This window comes from Ochotona princeps, chromosome 17 (assembly GCF_030435755.1).
Source record: "Ochotona princeps isolate mOchPri1 chromosome 17, mOchPri1.hap1, whole genome shotgun sequence".
Classification (NCBI taxonomy): domain Eukaryota; kingdom Metazoa; phylum Chordata; class Mammalia; order Lagomorpha; family Ochotonidae; genus Ochotona; species Ochotona princeps.
In genome coordinates this window covers 11,855,069-11,881,275 of record NC_080848.1, presented here as the reverse complement: position 1 = coordinate 11,881,275, position 26,207 = coordinate 11,855,069, and the positions used below count along the sequence as shown (strand labels likewise).

General features: G+C 58.4%; 2 protein-coding genes across 9 annotated transcripts in view; one reads left to right on the top strand and one right to left on the bottom strand.

Moving 5' to 3' along the window:
• Positions 1-3,118, top strand: part of TANC2 (tetratricopeptide repeat, ankyrin repeat and coiled-coil containing 2) — a 305,743-nt gene extending 302,625 nt beyond the window's left edge. For 4 of the 6 annotated variants that reach the window (XM_058675310.1, XM_058675313.1, XM_058675311.1 and 1 more), the window contains one exon: positions 350-2,893. In XM_058675310.1, coding sequence (XP_058531293.1) covers positions 350-2,309 — 1,960 coding nt within the window. In that variant the 3' untranslated portion in view covers positions 2,310-2,893. Of the gene's footprint in view, positions 1-349 lie in introns of all 6 variants that reach the window. The other 2 variants (XM_058675315.1, XM_058675312.1) reach the window with 2 other exon arrangements.
• Positions 3,119-10,121: 7,003 nt separating this feature from the next.
• Positions 10,122-17,372, bottom strand: LOC101534174 (transmembrane ascorbate-dependent reductase CYB561). 3 transcript variants are annotated; one of them, XM_058675331.1, is made up of 6 exons: positions 17,365-17,372; positions 11,610-11,818; positions 10,995-11,093; positions 10,809-10,912; positions 10,452-10,609; positions 10,122-10,380 (listed from the first exon to the last, which is right to left on the bottom strand). In XM_058675331.1, the coding sequence occupies exons 2-6, from the start codon at positions 11,803-11,805 to the stop codon at positions 10,188-10,190; spliced, it is 750 nt and encodes a 249-aa protein (XP_058531314.1). In that variant the 5' UTR covers positions 11,806-11,818; positions 17,365-17,372; the 3' UTR covers positions 10,122-10,187. The 3 variants fall into 3 exon arrangements, with proteins under 3 accessions (XP_058531314.1, XP_058531313.1, XP_058531312.1); XM_058675330.1 differs by having other exon boundaries at positions 11,610-11,815; XM_058675329.1 differs by lacking the exon at positions 17,365-17,372 and adding an exon at positions 12,276-12,355 and having other exon boundaries at positions 11,610-11,815.
• Positions 17,373-26,207: the final 8,835 nt, after the last annotated feature.

Genomic DNA, 26,207 nt, shown 5'->3' with positions numbered 1-26,207 from the left:
GTTAACTGTGTTGTTCCTCAGCTACTTGACAGTGACCCTGTAAATGACAACCCCACCCAACCTCCATACTAGTAATAGAATCTTCCAGAAGGGCCTACCTGGGCTGACTCACTAAGGGCTTCTGTCCACTGATGCCAGAGAGGCCAGAAGGAAAGAGGCTGAATGGGAGTCCCACTGGCCTCTCCCAGAAATCAGCCCAGTTCTTTCCTTCCTTAACGTAAGGAAGCCGTCACACCCAACTCCCACAGGTGCCACCTCAGTGTTCTGGAGTAGTGACCATGTTCTCAGCTCTCGGGATTCCTGTGATTCAGAATAACTCCAGCTGCTGTGTTTGCATTCTATCGAGCAGACAGTTTGCAGCAGCCTTAGAGGACCTGAATGAGGCCATCAAGCTGTGTCCAAACAACCGTGAGATCCAGAGGCTCCTGATGAGAGTGGAGGAGGAGTGCAGACAGCAGCAGCAGCCGCCACCGCCGCCATCCCCGCCACAGCCGCAGCCGCAGCCGCTACCGGAAGAAGCAGAGTCCGAACCGCTGCCTGAGGATATATACTCTGTGCAAGACATATTCGAGGAGGAGTTCCTGGGACAGGATGTGGAAAATGTTTCCATCGGCCTCCAGACAGAGGCGCGGCCCAGCCAGGGGCTCCCAATAATCCAGAGCCCCCCCTCCTCTCCGGCTCCCCGGGACTCAGCGTACATCTCCAGCTCACCTCTTGGCTCGCATCAGGTTTTTGACTTCCGATCCAACAGTTCTGTAGGCTCTCCCACTAGACAAGGCTATCAGGCCACTTCACCTGCTCTTTCTCCGACTCACCAGAACTCTCATTACAGGCCTAGTCCACCACATACCTCCCCAGCTCATCAGGGGGGATCTTACCGTTTTAGCCCTCCTCCAGTGGGGGGACAGGGCAAAGAATATCCAAGTCCTCCCCCCTCCCCACTCCGGAGAGGCCCTCAGTACCGGGCAAGCCCTCCAGCCGAAAGCATGAGTGTCTATCGGTCCCAGTCTGGCTCTCCTGTGCGCTATCAGCAAGAAACCAGCGTTAGTCAGCTTCCCGGCAGACCCAAATCTCCATTATCCAAAATGGCCCAGCGACCCTACCAGATGCCTCCGCTACCTGTGGCCGTTCCCCAGCAAGGGCTCAGGCTACAGCCTGCCAAGGCCCAGATCGTGAGAAGCAACCAGCCCAGCTCAGCCGTCCACTCCAGCACTGTTATCCCCACAGGCGCCTATGGCCAAGTAGCCCACTCCATGGCTAGTAAATACCAGTCTTCCCAAGGAGACATGGGAGTGAGTCAGAGCCGATTGGTTTATCAAGGGTCCATCGGAGGGATTGTAGGGGACGGGAGACCCGTGCAGCATGTCCAGGCCAGCTTGAGCGCTGGTGCCATCTGTCAGCACGGCGGGTTGACCAAGGAAGATCTTCCCCAGCGACCTTCCTCAGCATATCGAGGTGGCATGAGATACAGCCAGACACCACAGATCGGGCGCAGCCAGTCAGCATCCTATTACCCAGTGTGTCACTCAAAGCTAGATCTAGAACGTTCCTCCAGCCAACTGGGCTCCCCTGATGTGTCACATTTAATAAGAAGACCCATGAGTGTCAATCCCAGTGAAATCAAACCCCACCCACCAACTCCCAGGCCGCTGCTGCACTCCCAGAGCGTCGGCCTGCGCTTCTCTCCTTCTAGCAACAGCATCTCCTCAGCCTCCAACCTGACTCCCACCTTCCGGCCGTCCGCCTCCATCCAGCAAATGGAGATCCCTCTGAAACCGGCCTATGATAGGTCATGTGATGAGCTGTCACCCGTCTCTCCCACCCAGGCAGGCTACCCCAGTGAGCCCACCCGCTCCAGGACCACACCATTCATGGGGATCATAGATAAAACAGCCCGGACTCAACAGTACCCCCACCTCCACCAGCAGAATCGGACCTGGGCAGTATCATCGGTGGACACCGTCCTCAGCCCCACGTCTCCAGGCGGCCTGCCTCAGCCCGAGTCCTTCAGCCCCCCTTCATCTATCAGCAACATTGCCTTTTATAACAAAACCAACAACGCACAGAACGGCCATCTGCTGGAGGACGACTATTACAGCCCCCACGGGATGCTGGCCAACGGCTCCCGGGGAGACCTCTTAGAGAGAGTCAGCCAAGCTGCCTCCTACCCCGACGTGAAGGTGGCTCGGACCCTGCCCGTGGCTCAGGCTTACCAGGACAACCTGTACAGGCAGTTGTCCCGGGACTCTCGGCAGGGGCAGACATCACCCATCAAACCAAAGAGACCATTTGTGGAGTCTAATGTTTAAAGACATCTGTAGGAGTGAGACCCGTACGTGTTCACTGCACATTTTCAGGCTTGGTTTCCACATTTCCGGTAGTTCCCTGGCTTAATTTCTCATAAAGTTCCTGTGTGGTGTTTCAGAGGCGGCAGCCCACGGGCGGAAACCCCTTGCATGCAGCCGACCAGGAAGCTAGCCTCCAGGGACCGGGACTTTGGTTTCTCCTGTCTGTGCCCCAGCCACGCGCTCTCTCCCTCTCTTCGGACGCGGAGGAGCAGGTTCCCGTGCCGTGTGCTTTAACCCAGGGAGATCAGACACACTGGTCGTCAGCTTTTCCAGGAGACAATCGCTTTCACTGATGTTCTTGTTGTATAAATGTCTTTTTTCCTTTTTTTTTTTTTTTAATGAGATGTTCTTGTTTGTTTTCTCCTAGGAACTTTAGAAAGAGTGTTATGCCCCCTTTGCCTTTGCCTTCCCATCCGGTGTTACCCGCTAGCCAGGCCCAGGGCATCCCCTGCCACCGTCTCCTCCCCCCAACCACCAGCTCCCTGCAGTTGCCAGGTCCAGAATGTTCACGTGGATTATTACTGGTCTTCTCACGGAAGTAAAAAAGAGTCAAGGAGACAGTGAGAAAAATACGAAATGAATCTGTTCAATTAGTAGAATAACTCAGTATACTTGTTAGGACTATCATTCCATTGATTTTTTTTCCAAGAAGCGTTCTAGGAACACGAAGAGTACAGTCAGCCATTTAAATGTATCAGCGGCCGAGGGAAGCAGAGGAGCACTGTGGACACGTCTTAAAAACTCTCTGAGACTTACTCTCTAGCAATTTTGCCAACAGTCAGCCACTAAAAGCTACTGATTTTCCAGGGGTAGGGGTGGGAATAAATAAATAAATAGAAAGTGGAAAACAAACAAACAAAAAAAACACTTTTCCAGATTCCTAGTGAACAGCTATAGAAACTCCATTTTGCAGAAACGCAGGATGTTTCTGGACGCAGCCCTCAGTGTCCTGGTCTGTACTGATCAGCCTTCCTGTGGGCCGCTGCTGTGCCAGTGCGCCCAGCGGGGCTGCCTCTGAGCCGGAAGTGCTCTCCTGGTCCTCTTCTGTAAAACCTCAGTCAAGTGGTGAAGAACAGGCCAACTGGATTCCTGGGGACTGCTGGACTCCCAGGCCCCAACCAGGGCCCTCGCTCTTGCTTGCCAGTTGCTGTCCACTGCTTTGGTAGATCAATGGCTCCATTACTATTACAGGAATTGTTCTAGAAGTATATGGGGAGGGTGCTAGGCAAAGAGTTTCTGAGTAAAGAAACCTGTGGCACAGAGAGGGGCCCGAAGCAGCAGGTTCTGAGCCTGTGACTTGTGTATACCTTGTGCGTCCTGTGGTGCTTGGCACACCGGACCTTGGAGGACTTCGATGCAGGGAAGTGAGTGGGGAGAACACTGAACTCCAACACCTTGGCACAGAACTGGCGCTTCCTGCACAGCTCAGCCCGGCTAGCTAACCAGAGGTGCACTGGTTCTAGGATCACCCTGCTCTTGTTAACAAAGGGCCCTGAGGGAAGGAACGTCCCTAATAACCCAGTTGCGACCAGACCTGGGAGTGTCCCTTAAAAGGGCCACAGGACATGGGGAGCACAGAGCTCAGAGGAGCCAAGCAGATGGGTGCTTCTCCACCATCCCCCTACCCCCAGGCCAGAACTCGTCTTCCATGCTGAAAGCAAGCAGCTGGGCCAAGCCAGGACCCACACTCTGCTCTCACTAGTGCTTGAGGACCACCTCCTGCTCAGCCCGACCAGGGCGGCAGTGCCCTCCCTCCATCTCTCTCCCTCCCCTTCTCAGTCTCCCCCCTCCACACCAGGAAGGTTAACTTCCCTGTAGCCTCAGCCTACAGCCACATCAGCAGCCTCAGCTCTTTGCAGGCCAGGTTCCAGTTCTGTTGGTCTCTGCATCTGATCTGCACATCCCAAGGAATTTCTCTGCGTGGTTAGGAAAGTGTCCCTGTGGAAGGCCACACCCACCACCTGCTCACACCTGCTGGGGGCGGCACACAGGTCCTGCAGTTTTACAAACCAGTGACCCCACTCCCCCCAGGGTATTTCCATTTTCCCGAACAAGGACCTGCACCCTGTTGGGCAAAACGCCTAACCTGTTAGCCACCAGTCAGAATCAGTTCTTTGTGAGAGGAAGCGGCTCTGTCACCAGGACATCCATCGTTGTGACTTAGAAAATGCCAACAGGGGCTTGCTGGGGCAGGAGACACAACTTCCCTCCCGGTAGATGCCGCGCCCTGTTCCGCTACTTCACTGCCAAGGAACCAGCCTAGTACTGTATCTTCAGGATGCTCCTTCCCCAGCGACGCACCTACAGCATCACTGTCCAGCTTCAGGTAGGGGGACTTGTCACTGACCCACTTCCTAGCACCCTGGAGGGAGACAGAGGGGACAGACGTTGAGCTGACAGGGCTTTCACCAAACTGTATGTTCCCTTGGCCCAGAATTCTTGCACTACTGGATTCCCACCACATTATGTCTATAAATGGGTGCACTTTACTGTTTGAATCTGTAACTGATAAATACTGGATATTTAAGTGTGAGTAATGTCTTCATTAGAAAATAGCAAGGTTGCTCTTGTCTTTTAGTGTATTTTTCCAGAAAAAAAAACAAGGAAAAGGAAGAAATCAAGCAGTGGATCACAACATTTATAGCACAAGATATACTGTTGTATATAAGCATCAAAAAGATTAAGAATTTTTAAATACAAAGAAAAAACTATTTGCAGTGATTTTAAAGTGCTTTTCCAGCAGTTTTCTTAGGGACTCCTAAGAATAGTTAACTTTATTTACTGGATCAGTAAGGCACACAATTAACAATTAAAAATCAATGTTTATTTACAAAGTAAAGGGAAAAAAAAAACCTGTGTCACATGAGAATCTGGCATGGACAAAATGGAGACCACTCTGTCTGCTCCTGTGTCCGGGCGGCAGGAGTGCACAGCCCAAGGCCCGAGGTCACAGGACCCTTTCCAGATGGGCTGCACTTGAACGCGATGGCTCAGGAAAACTCCAGGAGTTAGAATCGTGGACAGAACCCCCAGGTTATCGTCCAGACACACGAGTTTGCTAACTTAGTTACGCCTGGATGATTCAACATTTTTCCTAAATTATTGTAAACAGAACAGCTTAGGGAAAAGTATTCTCAGTCCTTATATTGTACAGTAGTTTGTGAATCCCTCTCTAAATATTGGTATTTTTATATTCCAGAGATGTACCCAATAGAGAAATTAAAAGTTAACCAGTATCTACTTTAATATCCATAAGTATTTTTCCTTTCCTTAGACTTTAGTCACCCGCAGCGGGCAGGGTGGGGAGGGGGGGGTATGTGGACGTCACTTGTACTTCACCGTACTGTACCACTAGGTGTCACTGTGGCTCTGCATCACCCTTGTCTGCGCGCAAGGATGGCAGTGTCTCCCAGCTGGAGCTGCTGGCAGGGCAGCAGGCAACCGCACAGGTTTCTAGGTTCAGGAAAGGGGCACCCAGGCCTGGGAGGGGTCTTTGTGCCTCTGTGCCAGCCGTGGCAGGACAAGGTCTGTGAACACTCTGCTCTGGACGGGCATCCAGGCAGAGACTGGGAAAAAGTTGAAGCAGGACCCCCACCCCCTTATTCTGGTGGCTGACGGCTGTGTAGGGGACCCTCGCTGCCCCGTGAACATCTCTCTTCTCAGTTCCTCTCCTCTGATTCTCACACTGCAGGTGTCACAGCTGGGTGTTTGATTCAAAGATAGTTATTTTTCTACTGCAGAAATGCCTTGGACAAAACCAGTTGCTCACTGAATCTGCCACAGAATGGTCAGGCTCCCCCCCTTCCCCAAGGGGGGGCATGGTGTGCCCAGGCTCCTGGTGAGGCTTCCAGATTGCCACAGCCTCGCCCACCCTGCCAGCATGTCCTCGGGCCACCCACTTCTCCAGAAACCGCCTGCAGAGGCAGCCCGCGGCTGCCGCCACCCCAGGCCTGCCGCCCTCTTGAATGCCCCTGGGAAGGGGTGGCTCTCTGCTCCCTCCTCTAGGAATTCCAGACCCACCATCTGCCATGACTAACAACAACGAACCAAGGGCTTAGGGGTAAGCGCTACCTACAAAGACGTGTCATGGAAACCTTCACCATGCAATGCCTTGAACTCAGCTCTGGCTGCTCCCAAGAAGAGGTGGCTGGCTGGGGGCCTGGACACAAGCACAAGGGGGCCGTGGAGCCGCTGTGCAGAGCTACTTGAATCACCCCTGGGTCTTCATCCACTCCTTTTATAACAGACCACTCAAGGGCTGAAGCGTTGCTGACCTTCCTTTTGGTGTCCTATGCCTCGCGGCAGCTGAGCCACCCCAAGATGTCATGGCCACACGATGGCCGCAGTCAGAGCTGCGACAGTCAGTACCAAATGAATGCATAATTGGACACCAAAAATCAAGTGTTACTTCCCTGTCTCCTCACCCCTTCATCTCATTTCTTCCTGCTGACTGATGCCTCCACCGGGCTGAGCTGCCAGGCCACGGCGAGCGCTGGCCGGCGGCACTCCCCCCTCCACCCCACACCCCCCATAGACCTACTCTGTGGAAAGGAAGTGGCCCAGCTGCTTTGTTTTTGTAGCATTTGCTGGCTGGGTTTTTCTTTTGCTAATCACTAACCAGAAAAATCTGGCTAGGGGAACTTACTCCCTTTGGTCCCCAGGACCAGAGAGTTAATTCTGGAATATTCAGTACTTGAATGTACCTGCCTTATTGTGTATCCATTTACGGGAGAGAAGTAGAAGAGAGAGATGCTGGCTCCAGATCTCCATCCGAGATTCTTTTTGGAAATCTTGTATGTTACACTTCCTGTTCTGTGCCCCTCACCCCCTGCCCCCCATCTTTGGCTGAGGCCTGCGGCACACGGCCGGTTCCCTGTGAGGCTCAGGGCGGGTCCGCCCGCAGGCACGACCTCCTTGCTGTCCAGCGCAGTGTCTTCGTCTCTGTCCCGTCTCCTCCAAATCCAAGCTGATTTTAATTAGTACAGACATGTACAGTCTACAATTAAAGAGTGATTTGTACTAATAGGATTTTGATTCTTCCTCTTTGCTGTCCTTTCAAGACACTTGCTGGAAAAAGCTTTAATGCACTTAGTTCTGCTGTAGGTTTTCTATCACTCCGGTGTAAAGGCCTCCCTGTACAGGATATTATCCGATGCATGTTTGTTCTCTCTCCTGCTATATCGACCACCACACAGTTGTGAACTCGTGCCGTGGGGATGCCCCATGCCCAGCAGAGGCATCGAAGTCCCCCGTGAACCAGGAAGGACGCTCTCCTTTGCTGTACTTGCTTGAGCAGTTTTCTTGTCTGTACACGTGAGCTGTGTGAGATAGATGTGAAAAGTTCAAACGAATGCATTCCCCCGCCCCGTGTACCAGGTTGTCCTCTGTACAGTGAGCTGTATGTATGAAAGCAAATGTACTTATTTATAAAGGCTTAACACTTGGAAAACACGGCCTCCGGGTGCTTTCTCCTCAGCCCCTTGCCCTCTGGCAGCAGGGGGCCCACCCACAGTTCGCCCATGGCAGTGTCAAGGACCCATGTGCAAGCAAGAGCGTGGCTGGTGAAGTCCAAGGCCAGATTTCCAGAGATGAGGGCTGTGCGTTTGGGTGCATCCGAGCCGGACCCCGTGCTGGGCCCCCAGAAGAGAAGCAGCCTCGGGTGGAGGAGGGGGCTTTGCGCCAGCTGGGCCTTTCTGAAAGTGGAAGCTGCACCTCAAGCCAGCTACCCAGTGGCCGCCAGCTCTAGGGGGTGCATGGCACCCTCACCAGCACCCACAGGCTAAGGTGGCCACAGCTGGCCAGCCCCCTGCTTCCAGCGGCTTCATTTTTCTTTTCCCTCCTGAAGTCTGGTTGCACCTGCTAACCTCACCACGTAGAAAGCCAGGCCGCTGTGGGAGCCCTGGACAGCTCGCCAGCTTCCTGGAATGTTCCCTGAACCTGAACAGAAGGCCATTCAGACTGGATGCAACAGTGACCTCCAAGTATTGTTGTAGCCGCTGTTTCCACATCCGTGCACTGCCCAGCCACACAGGGCCTGCCTCATTCAGCCTCACTAAGCTTCACGAACAGAAGCTTGGTGTCTGGAAGGCCCCAAAGGGAGAGCGCAAGGCCAGTCTCACGGGTCAGGCTCGCAAGGCGCCACTGCGTCCCCCACACAACGTAGAGACCCGGCAGCTGTGGTCTGTTGTGTTCCTCATGCTGACCTCTGCTGGTCCCAAGAATGTCACAGCAGCCCCTGACAGGGTCTGGTCACACAGGCAAGGCACCCCTGTCCTTTCTCCTGGGGGAAGCACAGGACCCGCTGGCAGGGTGCGTGGGCAGCAGGCAAGGGGCGTTCGGGCTGCACAGCCTCGGCCCCTCCTGAGAAGCAGGACTGCCAGGGCGAGATCCCATGGCCAGGAAGTGGGACTACAGAGGCGGCAAAGGACAGGCCCCTGGGGCAGGGGGTGTAGAACCACCAGGTTCAACCAAGAGCTCCCAAGGTCACTCCCTCTGCCCCTACTCTGACAACCAGCCCTGCTTCTGACCAAGGGCTCAGCTTGGGACATACATCCAACCAGTGATTTGAATAAACAGTTGAAAACCCACCCGGGAGTTTTGATTGTGGGGAAGACTCCGGACAGGGCCTAAAGAAAGACCTCTGCACTCTAACATGGCCAAGACCACTGTAGCAAGTGGCAGCAAGCCAGCCCCAGGGTCCCTCCAGGGAGCAAGCAGCCTGTATGGGTGACCAGGTGCCTGCTCCCACCTGAGCCCCATGGAAGATATCTGCAGAAGCTGGGCTGTCTTGGCGGCCTTGAGCTCCTGCCGTGGATCAGGAGGATGTGTAGGCTCCTCAGGCCCAGAGCGCATGGGGTTCGCCACTCAGCACTGCAGGTTGCAGCAGCCAAAGGCAGGGCCCACCTGCCTAAGGGACCAGCCCAGTGGTCCCTCCTCCTGGGCCCACCCCACCCCGCCCTGCTCCAGCAGCAGTGACATTGGTTGTGTGTGTGATGCCCAACTGGGCAGCGCAGCCCAGAGGCCACGAGGCGCTGACAGGGTCATGGCTTGCTCCTGGCAATCCTGCCTTCGCAATGGACAAGCCACCACCGCCCTGCTCCGGGCCTCTGTGGCTCCAGCTACCTGCCAGGGCCTGGGGCCAGGCGACGCGCTCAGCACCTCCAGGCCTGTGTGAGGGGGGCTGGCCGACACCACCCACCACACTGGACAGGTAGGAGGAGTACCAGGGAATGACGGGGCACGTGAGGCGACACCCAGGCCAGCCGAAAGGAGGGGGCGGCTGGACACAGCCACCTGCTCTGAGAAGGGACATCGTGGGGGACCGGGATGGGGGGGCGGAAAGGCCCGGGTGACACTGAAGACCCTGAGCTGGCGAGCACTGGCAGATAGGGCGGCGTGGGGGGGGGGGAGAGAATGGGACATCAAAGACTAGAGGAGGATTTAAAGACTGTATTGTTAGGTCAACCACATGGTCCTCATAGCGGGCGACACGAGACAGACGAGGGCGGGCGGTCACCAAACCGGGATGGGCAGGGCAGCCTGGCTGGCCGGCCACACCGTGCGGGGACAGTGCGGCCTGGCGTCCCGCACGGCGGTCCCGGCAGGACAGACGGGGAGGCAGCCAAAGCAGGAGGCCCGAGCACGGGGCCTCCCCGCACGTGGCCCGGGGCGCCCTGCGAGGTCCCCACCCCCTCGGACGGCAGTCCCTCTGTCCTGTCCCCCCAGAACCACTCCGAGGCTCGCGGCTCCGCTCTCCTGGGGTGCAGCTGCCCGGGATGGGCGCGGCCGGCCTGCGGGGAGCAGAGCAGAGGAAGCGAACCCCAGAAGCGAGCGGAGGCATCACTGGGAGCCGGGGCTGTCGCCCTCCGTCAGCGTCTTGAAGTCCATGGACAGCGCCTGCTCCTCAGCCCGGGCCGGCCGCTGCCAGGCGGCGCGCGTCAGGATGTAGAGCACGACGGCGGCGAAGCCGGCCAGCAGCAGGCCCAGCGCGTTGGCCAGCACGCCCTCGGGCACGAAGGCGCCGTACCGGGTCCTGGGGGCGGCACGGGCTGTGAGGCCCCAGCCCCCGCAGGCCCCGCCCGCGCCCTCCCGCCGCCCGCTCACCCGAGCTGGAACAGCAGCGCCTCCTTCAGGCCCAGCAGCGCGGTGCCCACGGACAGGAGGAAGATGGCGGCGCCCAGGAAGACGTGCTGGGGGCGGTAGCGGCTCCGCAGGGAAAACGAAGCTCCGGGGAACAGGAAGAAGCCGAAGCCCACGAGCCACTGGCAGGGAAGAGGCCGGGCTGGGCAGCCGAGGCCGCGGCCCCTCGCTCGCCCACGCGCTCCCGCAGCGGGAACCCGGCTCAGTCCCTCACCCCGCGCTCGGGCAGGGAGGCGGATGGCTGGCACCCTCCCCTCGGGCGCAGTCAGGGAGCACCCCGGGGGCTGGCACCGGGGTGGCAGGTGGCGCAGAAGGACTCACCTGCACCAGGTAAAGGATGAAGACGAGGAGGCCGCACCAGCTGTGCAGGCTGTACAGGTCCGGGTAGCCCTTCTTCTTGTGGTAGTCAAACACGGCCACCAAGCCTGGCCCAGATGCACGGCCATGAGGACAGGGCTGGCCCCGGAAGGGGGGGCGTCCCCAGGGAGGGAGAGGCCCGGAACTCACCCACCAGCGCGATGACAAATGCAAAGACGTGCAGCAGCCCGTGCACGATCTTGGTGGTGCGTTTGGGCTCCTTCCTGAAGACGCGGTGGACCAGCAGGGCTGGGGAAAGGGAGACGGGGGGGGGGGGGGGGGGGGGGGTGTGTCAGCACATGGAGCCAGGCCGGGCCTGCCCAGGGTACTCCAGCCCCAGGATTGGAAGGGGGGCCCCAGCATGCCTGTCCTGCCCCCACAGTTGGCACCCCAGTGAGGTGGAAATGGGAGGCGGCCTGGCAGCCCCAACACACCCCTCTCCCCTAAGGTGTCCTGTGGACTGGAGGCTAAGTTTGGGGTCCAGTGGTGGGCAGGGAGTGCCAGCTCCTGGCTCACCCGGCAGCTAGCTGTCTTCCTCAGACAGACCCACATGGAAGGCAGCTCAGAGCAGGAATCACTCGGGACCCGGGATCCTGATCCCCCCACCACACACACACACACCCCTCTAGTGTCTGGCTGCGGATGCAGGGGCCCAGATGTGGATCCTGCCTCCCAGGCTCTAGCCCAGCTTCCTCTTCTGCCTTTTCTGGCATCTCAGATCTGCCCCGACCCCTTGCCATGCCCACCCCCAGCCTCGGCACTCACCATCTCCCTGCAGGAAGATGAGGCCTATGACCATGCACAGGGGGTGCACGTTGAACTGCAGGGCGCTCTCCCAGGCAATGCCACCTCGGTAGACGCCCAGCCACGCACCAGTCATGGCCACCACGCTCAGGCCCAGCAGCTGTGAGAGAGCCACGTAGCAGGGCAGTGCTCCCGGAGCAGATGAAGCGCTCTCCATGCCGAACCTGCTGCTGTGGGAAAGACCCCCAGCTCAGAGGGACAGCCCAGGCCTCCTGGACATGTGTGCCCACCCCCTCCCACCCCAACCCCTGACAGCTCAGCAGGTGGCCAGCAGGAACCTGGCTCCTCCATGTCCCTGGTCATCTCAAGAGGCGTTCCCGCCCTTCCCCCCTCAAACCTTGGGCACCTGCCTTGAGCACCAGACCTGGCACACACGAGGACCCTACCCAGGGAGGAGAGGCTGCCATGAGCCCCTTGCTCAAGGGACCCCACTGCGGGTCCTGCCTGCTGGCTCTGATCCTGGCTTGGCACAGCCTGTAGGTAGGTGGGATGGCAGGGTTTCCTGCCTTTACTGAGGGTGCCACAGGAGGGCGCTACCACGGAGCTCAGGCTGCCCATAGCAGGGAAGGTGTGGGAGCCCTGTGCCTCTCAGCACCGGCTTAGGGCAGTGCGGGGTAAATCAGGCACCCTCCCCGTAGTAAAACGCAGGCTCTCAGAAGTTACGAGCCACAAACACTGGCTGTATGTTCTTGCACACTTCCGCCTGCCAGAAGAGGTACGGCTGTATTACAGGAAGGGGACCCCAGCATTCTGCCGTGCCAGCCTCACGCCCTTGGCCGTGTCACACGGTCCTTGAACCCACGCCCCCAGTCCCCTGTGACTCCCGTCTAGCTTTTGGGCCGCCTGTCAGTGCCAGCCTCACACCCCACGCACTAAGTGCACTCTTGTGTGGGACTGGAGCTGGTGGCTTCCTCAGACCACAGTGCCCCCCTTGCCCTGCCACCAACCCCTTGGAACAGCCTGGTGCGCGTGTCCAGGCTTCTGGCGTCCAGCACTGAACTTTGCATCTGGGGCTCCTGCTTGGGTCCTTGTCACCTCTAGGGTCAATTCTGTCCTCCCCCCAAATCCAGCTGCTGGGTCCCCACGCGCCTGGTGCTCCCACCACCGGATAGAGGATGCAAGCAGCGCCAGGGTTTTGGCTTCATGGGGGGCTCAGGATGTGGGTTTCTCACCCAGGACCACAAGGGGCTATACAAGTGCCAGGCCTAGCCAACTCCACCCATGCAAAACGGACCCCCTCCCCTGGCACCACCTTGCTCACCATCACGACCCTCTCTCCACCGCAGTCAGCCCAGCATGCGAGCAACAAATCCCGCTCCCCAAGGCTTGACCTCCTGCTCCCATGGCCGCCCAACCCCCACTCCACCTGCATCCTCACAGCCACTGGACAGGACTCCAGGCTCCCAGACACAAGGCAACCTGTGGGCATTGCGCCCTCAGCCACCCGAGCCACACCCCTGCAAGGGCGCATCACTCACCTGCTGTCCCTGTGCCAGCACTGCCTCCTCCCCTCCTCCTCCGGCTCTGTCTCAGGCTCGCTTCCCGGCCTGGCCCACACTCTCTCGCCCTGGGAAGCTGCCCACCTAACTCCCAGGGGACACTGTCCTGAAGGCAGAAATGCTCTCCTCCCTCCCAGGCAGAGGCCTGCTTTATTGGATTCGTCCCCAGAGAGCCTGGCGCAGTCAGAATTTGATTAGCTCCCAATCAGGAGGAACATCACCCGGGGCCTGGGCCACCTGTCACAGCTCCAGGATGTCCCCAGGATACAAATGACAGATCTGGGTGCTCAGAGCAGCAAGGAGCGCCCCACCCCCTCTCACAGTGCACGTTCCTCCTCGCCGAGATGGTCTGCTCATAGCCAAGCCCCTTATGGACCCCTGGTGTCCTACCCAGAACCCTTACCCCGAAGCCCGCAGGAAGCCAGCACCACAGTGGGATAGACCTGCTCTGTGCGGGCACCATACCTGCCTCTGGGAGAGCAGGAGGGGACTTTGCCCTGCCTGGACAGATGAGGAAAGCAGAGCCCGGAAAGGACACGTCTCCAAACTGCCAACAGCAAACAGCCGCCCAGCATCAATATCTACTGAGTGCTTAGTGCACAGTCACCATGCCAGCTGCTGGTGCCACCCAGAGAGTAAGCAGTGGCACTACGAGGGCCTGCAGATAAGCCTTGGGGCACGTGGGTTTCAGAGAAAAATGGATGAGAACTCAACAAGCCTGGGCTCCAGCACCCTTCCTGCTACACACACTGAAGGCCTCCTCCCCTCCAGTGCCACACCCTCGGGGTCTCCTGCGCAGGGCCCCCCTCCCCTCCAGTGCCACACCCTCGGGGTCTCCTGCGCAGAGTCCCCCTCCCCTCCCCTCCAGTGTCACACCCTCGGGGTCTCCTGCACAGGGTCCCCCTCCCCTCCAGTGCCACACCCTCGGGGTCTCCTGCGCAGAGTCCCCCTCCCCTCCCCTCCAGTGCCACACCCTCGGGGTCTCCTCGCAGGGCCCCCTCCCCTCCAGTGCCACACCCTCGGGGTCTCCTGCGCAAGGCCCCCTTCCCCTCCAGTGCCACACCCTCGGGGTCTCCTGCGCAGGGCACCCCACCTGCTGTGGCTGTGGCTTCTCCCCTTCCCCAGGCCCTATGCCAGGAGGCTTGGCCACACTCCCCAGATGGAAGCGGCTCTGACGAAGGGTCCCAGCTGCCTTCTGCTTCCTCCTCACCCTGGGGCAGGGGCCCCTACACACCGAGTCCAGGGGTGCCCTGCATGCTGTTCCAGGAGAAAAGGGGCAGGTCATGGGTGGACAGCAGAGCAAGCATTCCAGTGGGTGGACAACTGCAGGGTTTTGGGGGTTTTTTTGTTTCTGTTTTTTCTTAAAAAAAAAAAACATGGGGGCCTGGTGTGGTAGCCTAGTGGCTAAAGTTCTCGCCAGGATCCCATGTGGGCACTGGTTCATATCCCAGCGGCCCCGCTTCCCATCCAGCTCCCTGCTTGTGGCCTGGGAGGCAGTTGAAAACAGCCCAAAGCCTTGGGCCCCTGCACCCGCGTGGGAGACCCAGGGGAAGCTGCAGTTTCCTGGCTTTGGATTAGTTCAGCTCCGGCTACTGTGGCACTTGGAGAGTGAGTCAGCAGAAGGAAGATCTTCTCTCTCTCTCCTTCTCTCTGTATATCTGACTTTCCAACAAAAATAAATAAAATCTTTTTTAAAAACATGATTATTTTACTGGGAACACACAGAGAGACAGAGATCTTCCATGCACCAGCTCACTCTCCAATGCCTGCAGTAGACAAAGCCAGGGACCCAGAGTTCAGTCAGATCACCCACATCCTGGAGCCATCCCCTGGGGCCTCCCAGGATGACATCACCAAGACACTGGATGGGCAGAGCAGGTGCGACTCAAGCCCAAGCACTCAGACCTGGGCTGTGGGGGTCGCACACAGCGTCTCAACCTGCTATAGCCAATCCCTGCTCCCAGGCTACATCCCTTGAAGAGTGGGGGGCCATCTGGGAGCAGGATGCCCAGGTAACTTTGGGACTGCAGGCTCCCTCTCTGACTTGAGGGTGAAAATTGCTCATTACCCCTCACAGGCCACGGGGGCAGAGCCACACTGCCTCCAGGCTTCCAGGAGTGACAGTACAGACTAAGCAGGGCCAAAGCAGGGGAGTGTGGGGCTTCACCTGGGCTGAAGAAGGGACAGGCCTCCCACCACCCGGGGCCCCCAGGTGCTGGTAAATGACACCCCTGCCGTCCAGGAGGGGCTGTGAGCTCCCATGCCAGCACTTGCCTGGCGACTCCAGTGGGATTTCCTCTTTGATTGGCCGACGTCTTTGCACCATGGTCCCCAGTTTCACGGTGTGCATGCTGACAACACTCACCCCCCTTCATAAGTGGGGGGCCAGACCCCAGGCAGCCCTCAGGCCTCTGATCTCAGAACTGTGGGCCTGGAGGTGCCCTTCTTCCTCTGACCAGCCGGCCCACCACCTGACCCCTCCCCAGCCACTCTCCCCTTCCTGGGAGAGCACAGGGTGGGGCCTTGGGGCTGTGACATTCACCCGCCTCCATGCATCACCTGCACTGTCTCCATTTAATGTAATTAAACAGGGACACAGCTACCCGCAGGGCTAAACCTGCGCCAGGCTTCGTCAGGCATCACTCTCCCGCCCGGTGCCCACTGTTTTATTAAAAGGCAACCAGGCCTAATCTCATTAGTCGGGGCCAGGCTTGCTGGACAGCCCCGGGGCAGAGCGGGCTGGGGCGGAAGGCCAGTCTGGGCCCCATTCTACATCAGCAGCAGGGGCTTTAATGAAATTAGGTGGTGCTGAGGGAGGGGGCTGGATCTTCCTCAGCATGAGATGAGAAGGCAGGCCGGGTGGGGGCTGAGTGGCTGCACGGGCTCTCTTCCCCTGCCCAAAGAGCCGCGAGAGCAAAGCAGGCCAGCTCGCCTCAGGCCCCCTGCCCGCCATGGCCCACAGGCTCCAATCTGCGGTGTGGAGGACGTGCTTTTATTTTGATCCCATTTGGTTAAGACCTGTCCTTGTACCAAGATAGCTGTGAAAAGTACATTTTTACCTTCTTGTAGGGAGGAGGGATGAGCCCATGGGGGGCCCCCAGCATCCCTGGGCAAACCAGGGCCCCTGTCTGAGCCTGCTTCCTCTGGGGTTGGGCGTGGGTGCCCCGAGACCCAACCTTAGGGGACCGTGAGAAGAGCAGGTAGAATCAAGACAGGTCGGAGCCCAGCTGCGTGCCTGCCCTGGTAGCAGTCTAACCTGGTCCTAACAGCACCTTAGGGAGAGCCCCCTGCCAGCGGCTATCGCCACAGGGGAGGTTTGGAGCCACAGAGAGCCAGCCCCTACCCCTAACGCGACCCCATTCGCCCTCTGCCCGCTGCACAGAGCAGAAACTAGAGCCTTCCGTGGAGTCTGTGAGGAACGAGGGAAAGCCAGGTGGGAGCCATTCTGCCGCCTCCCATGCAACAGGCCCAACCACCCCCAGAAACCCACATGCTGCCGGCTCAGAGCAAGAGGTGGGCAGGAGGCTGCCAGTCCCCCTGCACCCTCCGGGGACTCCAGAAGGCTCCGGCAACCTAAGATGGAACTTCGCTTAGTGACTTCTTGGAGAATCCTCAAAGGTTGACACCGCGGAAGGACCCAGAGAGACAGAGACGTGGCTCCTCGCGCTGGGACTCCATGACGCAGTGCCAGTCATGGAGGGCAGGTGGCAGCAGCAGGTGCCCCCTCAGAGCACCACCACCCAAGGCCAAACCTACGAGTCGGGCTTTGCCAAGCTCGGTAGAAACTCCAGGATGTGAGGTGAAGACGAGAACACGCAGGCATCTCCCTTTCGGAACGCTTCCACTCAGCGCCCCGCGACCAGACCCAGAGGCGGCGGCTTACAGGCCCCCGGAGAACAGTCGTACCCACCTCCGCCCTATGTCGTCCTACAACACGCCCGTCTGCCCAGGGGTTTAAACGGGCGGTGGGGCGCCGCCGCAGCCTGCACTCTCGTTTCCGCGAGAAGGGGCACTCGGCCGGCCCAGGGAGGCAGGTGCGGCGCGGCAGGCAGGCGGCGGAGAGGAGGAGGAAGGCCCGAGCGGCTCCCGCGGCCTGGCCAGCCCGGCTCACCTGGGCCGCCGTGCCCCTCCCCGGCCCTGCACACCTGGCCGCCCGGCGCCCCCTCCGGCCGCGACCGCCCTCCCCCGGCTCGCCCTCCGCGGCCCGGGCCGCCTACCTCGCTCCCGCCGCGCCGCCGCCGCCCGGCCTGGAAGGGTCCCCGCGCCGCGCCGCGCCGCGCCCGGGCTGCCTGGCCGGTTCCGCGGGCCGCACCAGCCGCCCAGCCGACGCGCGGGCCTCGGCGCTACAGCGTCGCCATGGCGACTGGCGGGCGGGCGGGCCGCGGGGAGTGTCTGAGAGACCGGAAGTGCCCGCAGGAGCCAGGCACGCACTGGTCGCCGAGGGGTCGCCAGATGCTGGCCCGCGCCCGGCTGCCCAGTGCGGGGCTGAGCGCGGGACGCGGCACGCGGCCAGCAGGAGCTCGGCCTCGCGACCTGCCCGAGGGGCGTGACTGGGGGGCCGCGGGCAAAGCGAGGGGTGCGATCCGGGGTCGCCCAGGCCTGAGGGGATGGCGGCTGAGCCCCGAACCTGGACTGGGAGCCAGGGTGCGGGCGCTCGACCCCAGCGCGGCCTCCGGGCTTCCTGAGCCTCCTGCCCCACGCCCTCTGCTTCCCCCCAGCCGGCCGCCCTCCCCGCGCGCCGCGCCCGGAACAGCCGCAGGCCGCTAGGTGTCAGGCACGGCCCGGCCTGGGTCAGCGCCGCGGCCCTAGAGCCTTGGAGGGGGCGCCCTCCTGCCCCAGCCCCTAGGAGAGGGCGGGGGTGGGGGCGTGATGTCGGTGCACTAACAAGGCAGGGACCAACCCTCAACCCTGGACCGTGCCCCGCACTCCCGCGCGCCACTGCATCGCACACCAGGTCATGAGTGGGTTTTGCCCCCTTTTCCCCAAGTCAGAAGGTCACACACACAGAGGCAGGCCCTGCCTTGCCATCAGCAGCTTCTCCTGTCCTAAGTGCCAAGGCCAAGGCTGGGAACCACAACCCCCGACATGCAGCCCGGTCCAGACCCACTTGCAGGAAATGGTGTGGGTAGATAACGCGACTTCCTACAAGCTCAGAACAAAAGGTTCTTCCCTGTCGGATGCCTAGCCAAATTCGCCAGGGACCCGGGAGTCAGAGGGAAGTGAGTTTCCTCCTCTGCAGGCATAAACCCATGTTCCTTCCCCACCTGCCTCCCACCCCGGGGGCAGGCCACAGGAGATGGCACAAGGGCTGCTGGGCACTCCCCAGTGGGCACCCTCCTAGGGAACAGCTTGAAGCCAGCAGCAGATACCCATGGCCCTGGGCACACTTGGCAGTCCTCCCACCCCACTCCATGCCCAAACCTGCACCCTCCAGGAGCAGGAGTTGTGCTGGGGTATCTTTGCAGCTGGAGGAAGCTGATGGACATTCTTAAGAATCACGTGCTAGGGCCTGGCACTGTGGCCTAGCAGCTAAAGTCCTCGCCTTGAACACACAGAGATCCCATATGGGCGCCAGTTCTAATCACAGCAGCCTTACTTCCCATCCAGCTCCCTGCTTGTGGCCTGGGAAAGCAGTCGAGGACCCAAAGCCTTGGGACCCTGCACACGCGTGGGAGACCGGGAAGAGCTCCTGGCTCCTGGCTTTGGATTGGCGCAGCACTGGCCGTTGTTGTCACTTGGGGAGTGAAACATCGGACGGAAGATCTTCCTCTCTGTCTCTCTTCCTCTCCGTATAACTGACTTTGCAATAAAAATAAACAGAATCGCATGCGAACAAACAGCAGGCAGCAGATGCCTCACCTGTAGCCATTTCCCATTGCTTGGGCTGGGAGTCTGAGTCAGGAGGAGGAGTCCCACTGGGTGTGAGACTGAACCCAGTGGTGCACCAGCGCCAAGCTCCCTGGTCACAGGGCCCTGCCAGGGAGACACACACACAGCCAGCAGTGTTCCCAGTGGTGACCTTACAGTGGGGAAGCAATGGGGACACACCTGCCCATTAGCCTTACAGAAACTTAATGTTCCAGACCATGGCCCCTTTGGGAATCCCAAAGCCCCACAGTTGTCCAAAGCCTCTTGATCCAAGCGAGCAAGATGGCCAGACACTCTGGTCTGCCCGGGTGACGGCTGCAGCCCCCAGCCGTGGAAATCTAAGAGCTGACCTTGAACGTTGAACGCGGTTGTAAGTAGAAACTGCCCCTCCCAGCACTCCCAGTCATGCTGTCTTCTGTCACCTCCACCCCTGGGGGAGAACTCGCGCCCAAGTCATCATCGATGGTCTTGGTCCTGCACAGCTCAACTTGGACACCCTCAGAAGCCTCCGTAAGCTCCCTCACTGGCACGAGGCAGGGGTCTGAGCTGGCAGAGCTGCCTGGGACTCAGGGTGCTAGCAACAGTGCTGGGAGCCTGGCCCTAGTTGCACCCTACTCTGCCCACAATCGCTCCCAGAGTGGGAAATCTAGAGGCAGCAAGCAGAGTGGATCTTAGGATCGGGGACTCAGCCCCGAGTTCAGATCCACCTAGTGCCTGGCTGGACACTTCTTTTCTTGCCAGGATCCCTCAGCGCAGAAAGCAGACGTGGGGAAACAAGGCCTCCCAATGACCTTAGAATTAAAATGTTTTTCAACATGGCTATATGCCAAGGATTACCCGTCATACCATTCAATATTTATTCCTCAAGTGTAATTAGGGTATCCTGTGTTTGATCTGGCAGTCCCAGCCTGACTTCTCGGTGGGAAGAGACAGGAAAAGGGCCACCTCCCAGCGACAGACATACCACCTCACCCGTCCCCGGCAGCCTGGCCCAGTGTCCAAATCACAGGTCACATGGACGCTCAGCTAACTCCTGGCGGTACAAGCTTCCGACAGATGCCTGAATCCTGGACTGCAGAGGCATGCGACATGGTGTCAAACACACATCATCCATTCTGGTACAAACTGTTAGGCAGGAAGGAGGCTGCAGCACAGCAGGGTAAGCTGCTGCGTGGGATGCCTGCACCCCACAGCTGAGTGCCTGCTCTGAGTCCCAGCACTTCTGACCCAGCTTGCTGCTAATGCTTCCTAGCAGGCACAAATGACAGCTCAGTGCTTGAGTCTCTGCCAACTATGTGGGAAACCTTGATGGGGTTCCAGGCTGCTGCCTGACCCTGGCCCCGGTGCTCAGTAGTACAGGGAAGTGAACCAGCAGACGGAAGAGTCTTGATTCGACACACACACACACAAAGTTCATGTTGAGCGCCTGTTCCATGCCAGGCCCTGGATGAGGCGCTCAGAATGATAAAGAAAGCAGGCACAGACCAGAGACTGGCACAGGCCTTCCCGCACAAGGCACGTCATCCAGGAGCCTCAGGGCAGGGCCGCTTCCATCACTCCATGCAGGCCCATCTCTGAACACCCCCACAAGGATCAGAAGACCCTTCTAGAACAGAAAGAGCATCTTGAAGGGCCCTCAGGGAAGGTGGGGCTCCAGGAGGACAATGGACCTGGGCAGTGAAGCAGAGAAGAGCAGAACTGCAAGATGGGCAGGGCCAGAGTGTTCCCGACTGAAAGGGCAAGAGCTAGGCATGGGGGCCAGAGGGAGGCCAGAGGGAGAAGGCGCAAGGCAGGGCCATGCTCACAGGCCTAGGACAGGCCTGCCTGGAGACTGATAGGGCCAGTACACGCAGTGGGGGCAGCCACCACAGCGGCAGGGAGGTAGGGAAGCAGGACACCAGCCGCAAAGCATCAGGGTCATAGATGATGATGAGGGTCGGGAGGTGACCTGGGCTGTCCAGGAGGCCAGAGGGGTGATGTTGCCAGATGCCCAAGGCTGTGGCAGGACCCACAGGAGGCCAGAGGGGTGATGTTGCCAGATGCCCAAGGCTGTGGCAGGACCCACAGGAGGCCAGAGGGGTGATGTTGCCAGATGCCCAAGGCTGTGGCAGGACCCACAGGAGGCCAGAGGGGTGATGTTGCCAGATGCCCAAGGCTGTGGCAGGACCCGCAGCTGCTCCGGTCTTGAAAAAGTAGACAAGCAGTTGCCTGACAGAGACAAGATAGCCTCTGCAAGGTGGAGGAGAAGGGGTGAGAAAGGGTCTCTTGATCCCCCGCTGGACCCCTAGGACGGAGACATAGAGGGCAGGAGGAGCCAGGGGTCCAGCCTCCTGGGCGGGGGGTGCGGCAAGGACACAGAGGAAGGGGTGCACGTCCCCCCAGCCCCTTGTGCCTTAGGGCAGCCCCACCGGCAGGATGTCACTTTATCTTCTCTACCGCCCTTCTGGCCCTCCACAGCAGCAGTCATTGGGTACCTGCCATGGGCCAGGCCTTGTTCTAAACCTTAGAGACACACTCTGCGTTAGGGCCATCTCCCAGCCCTGAGGAAAGCAGCGAGGCCAAAGGTGGGATCCCAGCAGGAAATGAGGGGAGTAACTTTAAAAGCAGGAATGGCCATGGGGCAGGTGCAAGGTACTTGAGCAGGGAAAGAGAGGTGTCACTGGGCCATTTTCACCCAGGGAATGTTCACAGCGTAAGGTAAAAGCAACAAGACCATGCCACAAGGAAGAGAATGGTTCATTGGAAGGTAACACTGCCAGGCTGTCTCAAAAAGGAGAGAGCAGCGACAGGCGTGCCAGAGAGCCTGGTTGGCAGAGCGAGTCACAGAGGAGGGGCTAGGCTCGCCAGCTTGAACAGCCAGCATCCAGGGGTGTGGGGCTGCAGCTAAGGTGGGGCTGCAGTCTGGTCATTTCTCAGAATCCAGAAGGGGGTTCTGCTTCCAGGAGCAGCTCTGGAAAGCCGCCACATGGTGCTGACCTCTGACTTGACTACAACTGAGCTTACAGATGGGACTGGAGGCCAAACCAGAGGAAGCGGCTTCAGATGGAGGATGAAACCACCGGGACGTGTAGACTGTGAGGACGGCAGGAGCCCAGCGCTGAGCGCAAGTCCCCAGTGCAGACCCAGGCCTGCGTCCCCTCAGGACGGCAGTGCGGCTGCCTGAGGAGGAACAGAGGCTCCTCACCTAGTGACCATCATCAGCTGACTACCCTCTCTGGGCCTCGTGTCCTCACCTGCCTCAGGGCAGCCTAACAGCTGAATCCTCACCTTGAACACAGAGATCCCATATGGATGCCGGTTCTAGTCCTGGCGGCCCCAGTTCCCATCCAGCTCCCTGCTTGTAGCCTGGGAAAGCAGTCGAGGACGGCCCAAAGCCTTGGGACCCTGCATCTGCCTGGGAGACCTGGAGGAAGTTCCAGGTTCCCGGCTTCGGATTGGCGTAGCATCAGCCGTTGTGGTCACTTGGGGAGTAAATCATCAGATAGAAGATCTTCCTCTCTGTCTCTCCTCTCTATATGTCTGACTTTGTAATGAAAGAAAGAAACAAAGAGAGAGAGAGAGAGAGAGAGAGAGAGAGAGAGAGAGAGAGAGAAAGAAAGAAAGAAAGAAGGAAAAACAGAGAGGAGAGAGAATGCAATCTCTACTGTTGGTTCACTCCCTGAATGGCTGCAAAAGCCATGGCTGGGTCAGGCTGGAGTCGGAGCCAGGAGCTCCATCAGGGTCTTCCATGTGAGCACTGGCTGCCTCCCAGGGTGCACATTAGCAGGAAGCTGGACTCAGCAGTGAAGTAGCTGGACTCTCTAGTACCGGATGTGGCTGGCCCAAGCAGCAGCTTAGCTGCCGTGCCAAACACCTGCCCCCAGCCTAGCAACCCAGCACCCATACAACAGAGACGCATGTAACACGGGTGGGGGTGGGGGGTGCGGAATGACAGCAGGAGACCCGTTAGTGACCAACACCAGGTCTGGCTTCAGAGAAGGATCCAGACTGGGGGCCACTTCCCAGGCTCCGAGGCAGTGCGGGGAGCAACCAGCTCCAGCCCTCTGCAACAGCTCCCCCTACAACCTGTGTCCCTCACACCCCCTCCTCCCAACCCCCCCCCCCCCCACTGAAACAGAAACTTTGGAAACTTGCAGAGAGTTTTAGAAAGCCCAAGGGGCTGAGGGCTGGGGTGCAGCTGGGACCATAGCGGCAGCTCTCCATAACTCCTCTGGGACAGATGCCAGGCACAGAGGCAGGGCAGGAGGAAAAGGGATCTGGAGCAATCACCGGAGGCCAGGCCTGAGGGCAGCAGAGGATGGGCTGGCGCAGCCCTGCCTCCCCCAGAGAAGGAGGGGGGCCTGGGCCTCAGCCAGTGTCTCCAAGCTCGACCCTCCCAACTGCACCCAGCCTGTTCCCCTCCTGCCTCAGCCCTGCAGTCAACGGCACTGTCCAGCTCCACCCAGGCCACATCGCTGAGGCCCCTACCGCCCCGCCAACATCAGGCTATCCAAAGATGGCCCCCTGCCTGTTCATGGGCCTCCTGGCCCCCTGAGCTTGCCGATCCGTGTGTTCACAGCTGCCAGGAGCTGACCACAGCCTGGAGAATCCACAAGCCTGGAGGCCATGTGCAGGCCTTTTGCTTCCCAGGCAGCCACGCCCAACCCTCCCAGCTCACTGCTGACCACAGCTCAGCAGGCCTCTGTTTCCTGGACCTGAATAGTGTGTCCCCATTAAGCGGCCCAGGGGGCACCCCTACTCAGCCACACCCATGGCTGGGTTCACTCCCTGCCCTTGGTCACCTCTTGTGGCCTCTCTGCCTTCGTAAACACCTGAGGGCCATAGCAGAGGCCAGACTAAGCAGGAGGAGGCCCGCCCCACGAGCGTGGTGGTCGAGCCCCTGGGCAGGGGCTTTGGGGAGGCCGGCATGCAGAAGCAAGGGACTCAGAGAGGGAGACATTTGCCAGATTAGGCAATAGGGGAAAGGACCAGGATGACTCAAAGATTACTCAGACGTTCCTGGCCAGGCAGAGAAAGACTGCCCACTCCACCGCGGGGCTCCACCCACCCTCCACACCACCACCCTCCCCTCCCCACCTCCCCTCCCCCACCTCCTCTCCCCTGCTTCTTGGGGGCGGAGCCCTCCCCTGCAGGGGGTGCGCTGCACACAGCATCCTGGACACCCAGCCACCACAGGGCATTGTCCTTGACATTCAACAGGTCTTAAAACTTACTCGTTTGTTTTACTCTGGTCGAATACACATAACAGAATTTTATTATTTTAACTCTTTTGGGGATATCATTCCATGATATTAAGTATTCCTAATATTGCACAGTTATCATCATCACCCTCTCCAGAACACTCCATCTCGTAACACTGAAGCTCTGGACTCCTGAAACACTAACTCCTCGACATCCCTCCCCCCGAGAGTCCGCATCGCTCACCCTCCGCTCCCTGGAGTAGGTCAGCAATTTATAAAAGATAATATCACATGGCCTGCAAAAGCTGGAGGGGACAGCTCAAGTGAGACATGGAAATTAAGTATCTCACAGGACAGTCCAGTGCAGTGAGAGTGAACTTGACCAACTGTAGGAGAAGAAATCAGGTGCATGTCAACCAGCTGGTGAAGTCTGCAAGGTCCCGGCTAGGGCCTGGCCTGGTCCCCGGCTGTGGCAGCCACGTGGAGAGGGAACCTGCGGGGAGACTCTCCTTTGCTCTGCCTCACAAATACATACATACACAAATCTAAAACAAACAACAAAAGTCCTGTTTATCAAAAAACAACCTAAAGAAATTCACAGGACAGGGCATACCCTGGGGCCATCTAGAACACATTTAAATGGTCAACAGGTTTACAGCCAGAAAATATAAAGAGATGAGATATAATATCTAATATAAAGAGATTAGACCTATGCAGGGATCAGTAAATAAAAGAAAAACAGGGCATCTCCCACCAGGATAGGAAAACACAACGGGCTCCAGCTTGGCCACAGTTTAGAACTTGGACGATCGTAATGCTGGTGAGGATGTGGCAGCATGTGGCAGCTCTCAGGAGTGACTCTGCTCACCCTTGACCTTCTGCACACTTTGAGCCTCTGCTCACCCTGACTCAGCAACTTGCTCCAGCCTATCCCCTAGTTCTCAGACTGTGGTGAGGGACTGGTTTTGGTTTTAATTTCCAGCCTGTCAGGAGACAAGGGTTTTTGCAAAGCGCAGTAAAAATAAATGACTAAAAGTAGAAACGAAAATATCTGCAAGCTCTGATGTCTTACCATTAGACTCAACAGACATAAACTCACTTCTGTATACCAGAGTCATGCACGGTATGTTCTGACAAACTGTTTTGACCAGTGAGAAATTAGAAGTAATTCCAATGTTCACTGACAGGAGATTAGAGGAATAAACTGTGGTATGGTCACATGACGTACTTAATACCGACTTGTGAAAAGCCATGAGCAACTGCCCTGTGCAATGCTGAGAAAGTCTCAAACATAACTGTAGTGGAGAAAACGAGCCTCAAAAAGACCCTGAGCTCCCAAAAAACAAAAGTTTTACTCACATATATAAGATTAAGTCATTGAGCTGTACCACTCACTGACACCACAATTTGCTGGTATCGCTGGCTCCCTCCTGGATCTGGGCTGGGTTTCCCAGTCTGCCCCTGACTCCTGGGCTTACATGAAGACGGGCATCCTAAGGGCAGGCACGCGTGAGGTGCAAGAAGAGGCGGCAAAATTTATTCAGGAAGTGAGAAATTTTAACACATGGCTAAATCCCCGTTATAAGCAGGCCAGAGGATTGTGGGAAGGAAAAAGGGGGAAGAGAGATGACACCCGCCGCACCCCCACTGGGCTGTGCGGTGACAGACCCCTGCCCGTTGTTGGGCTCTTGTATGAAGTAGAGGCGGCACCTCCACAGCTCCAGGTGGAGTTCAACATGCATGTTTCATGGCATTTTCCCCTCACATGCTGGAGGAAGCTGACCCATGCTGGTAAAAGGGATGTTTTGATTGACAAATAGGATGGAATTACAAGTGGGGGCTTGCCACATCCAGCTCTACAGAACCCTAATCACTTACCCACTTATCCCACATCAGAATCACCCCAAAATTAGCCTCATACCTATTCCCACCCACAGCCTCTGGGAGCCACTCATCTGGATTTCTGTAGATTGGTCTTTTCTGAGCCTCCTGTGCACGCGTGTGGGATGAAG

Coding starts and splice junctions, on each gene's coding strand:
- LOC101534174 (XM_058675331.1), bottom strand. CDS start 11,805: ATGGAGAGCGCTTCATCTGCTCCGGGAGCACTGCCCTGCTACGTGGCT. Junction 10,610..10,808: donor TCATCCTTTACCTGGTGCAG/GTGAGTCCTTCT, acceptor CTTCCCTGCCAG/TGGCTCGTGGGCTTCGGCTT. Junction 10,381..10,451: donor GCGCTGCTGTTCCAGCTCGG/GTGAGCGGGCGG, acceptor TGCCGCCCCCAG/GACCCGGTACGGCGCCTTCG.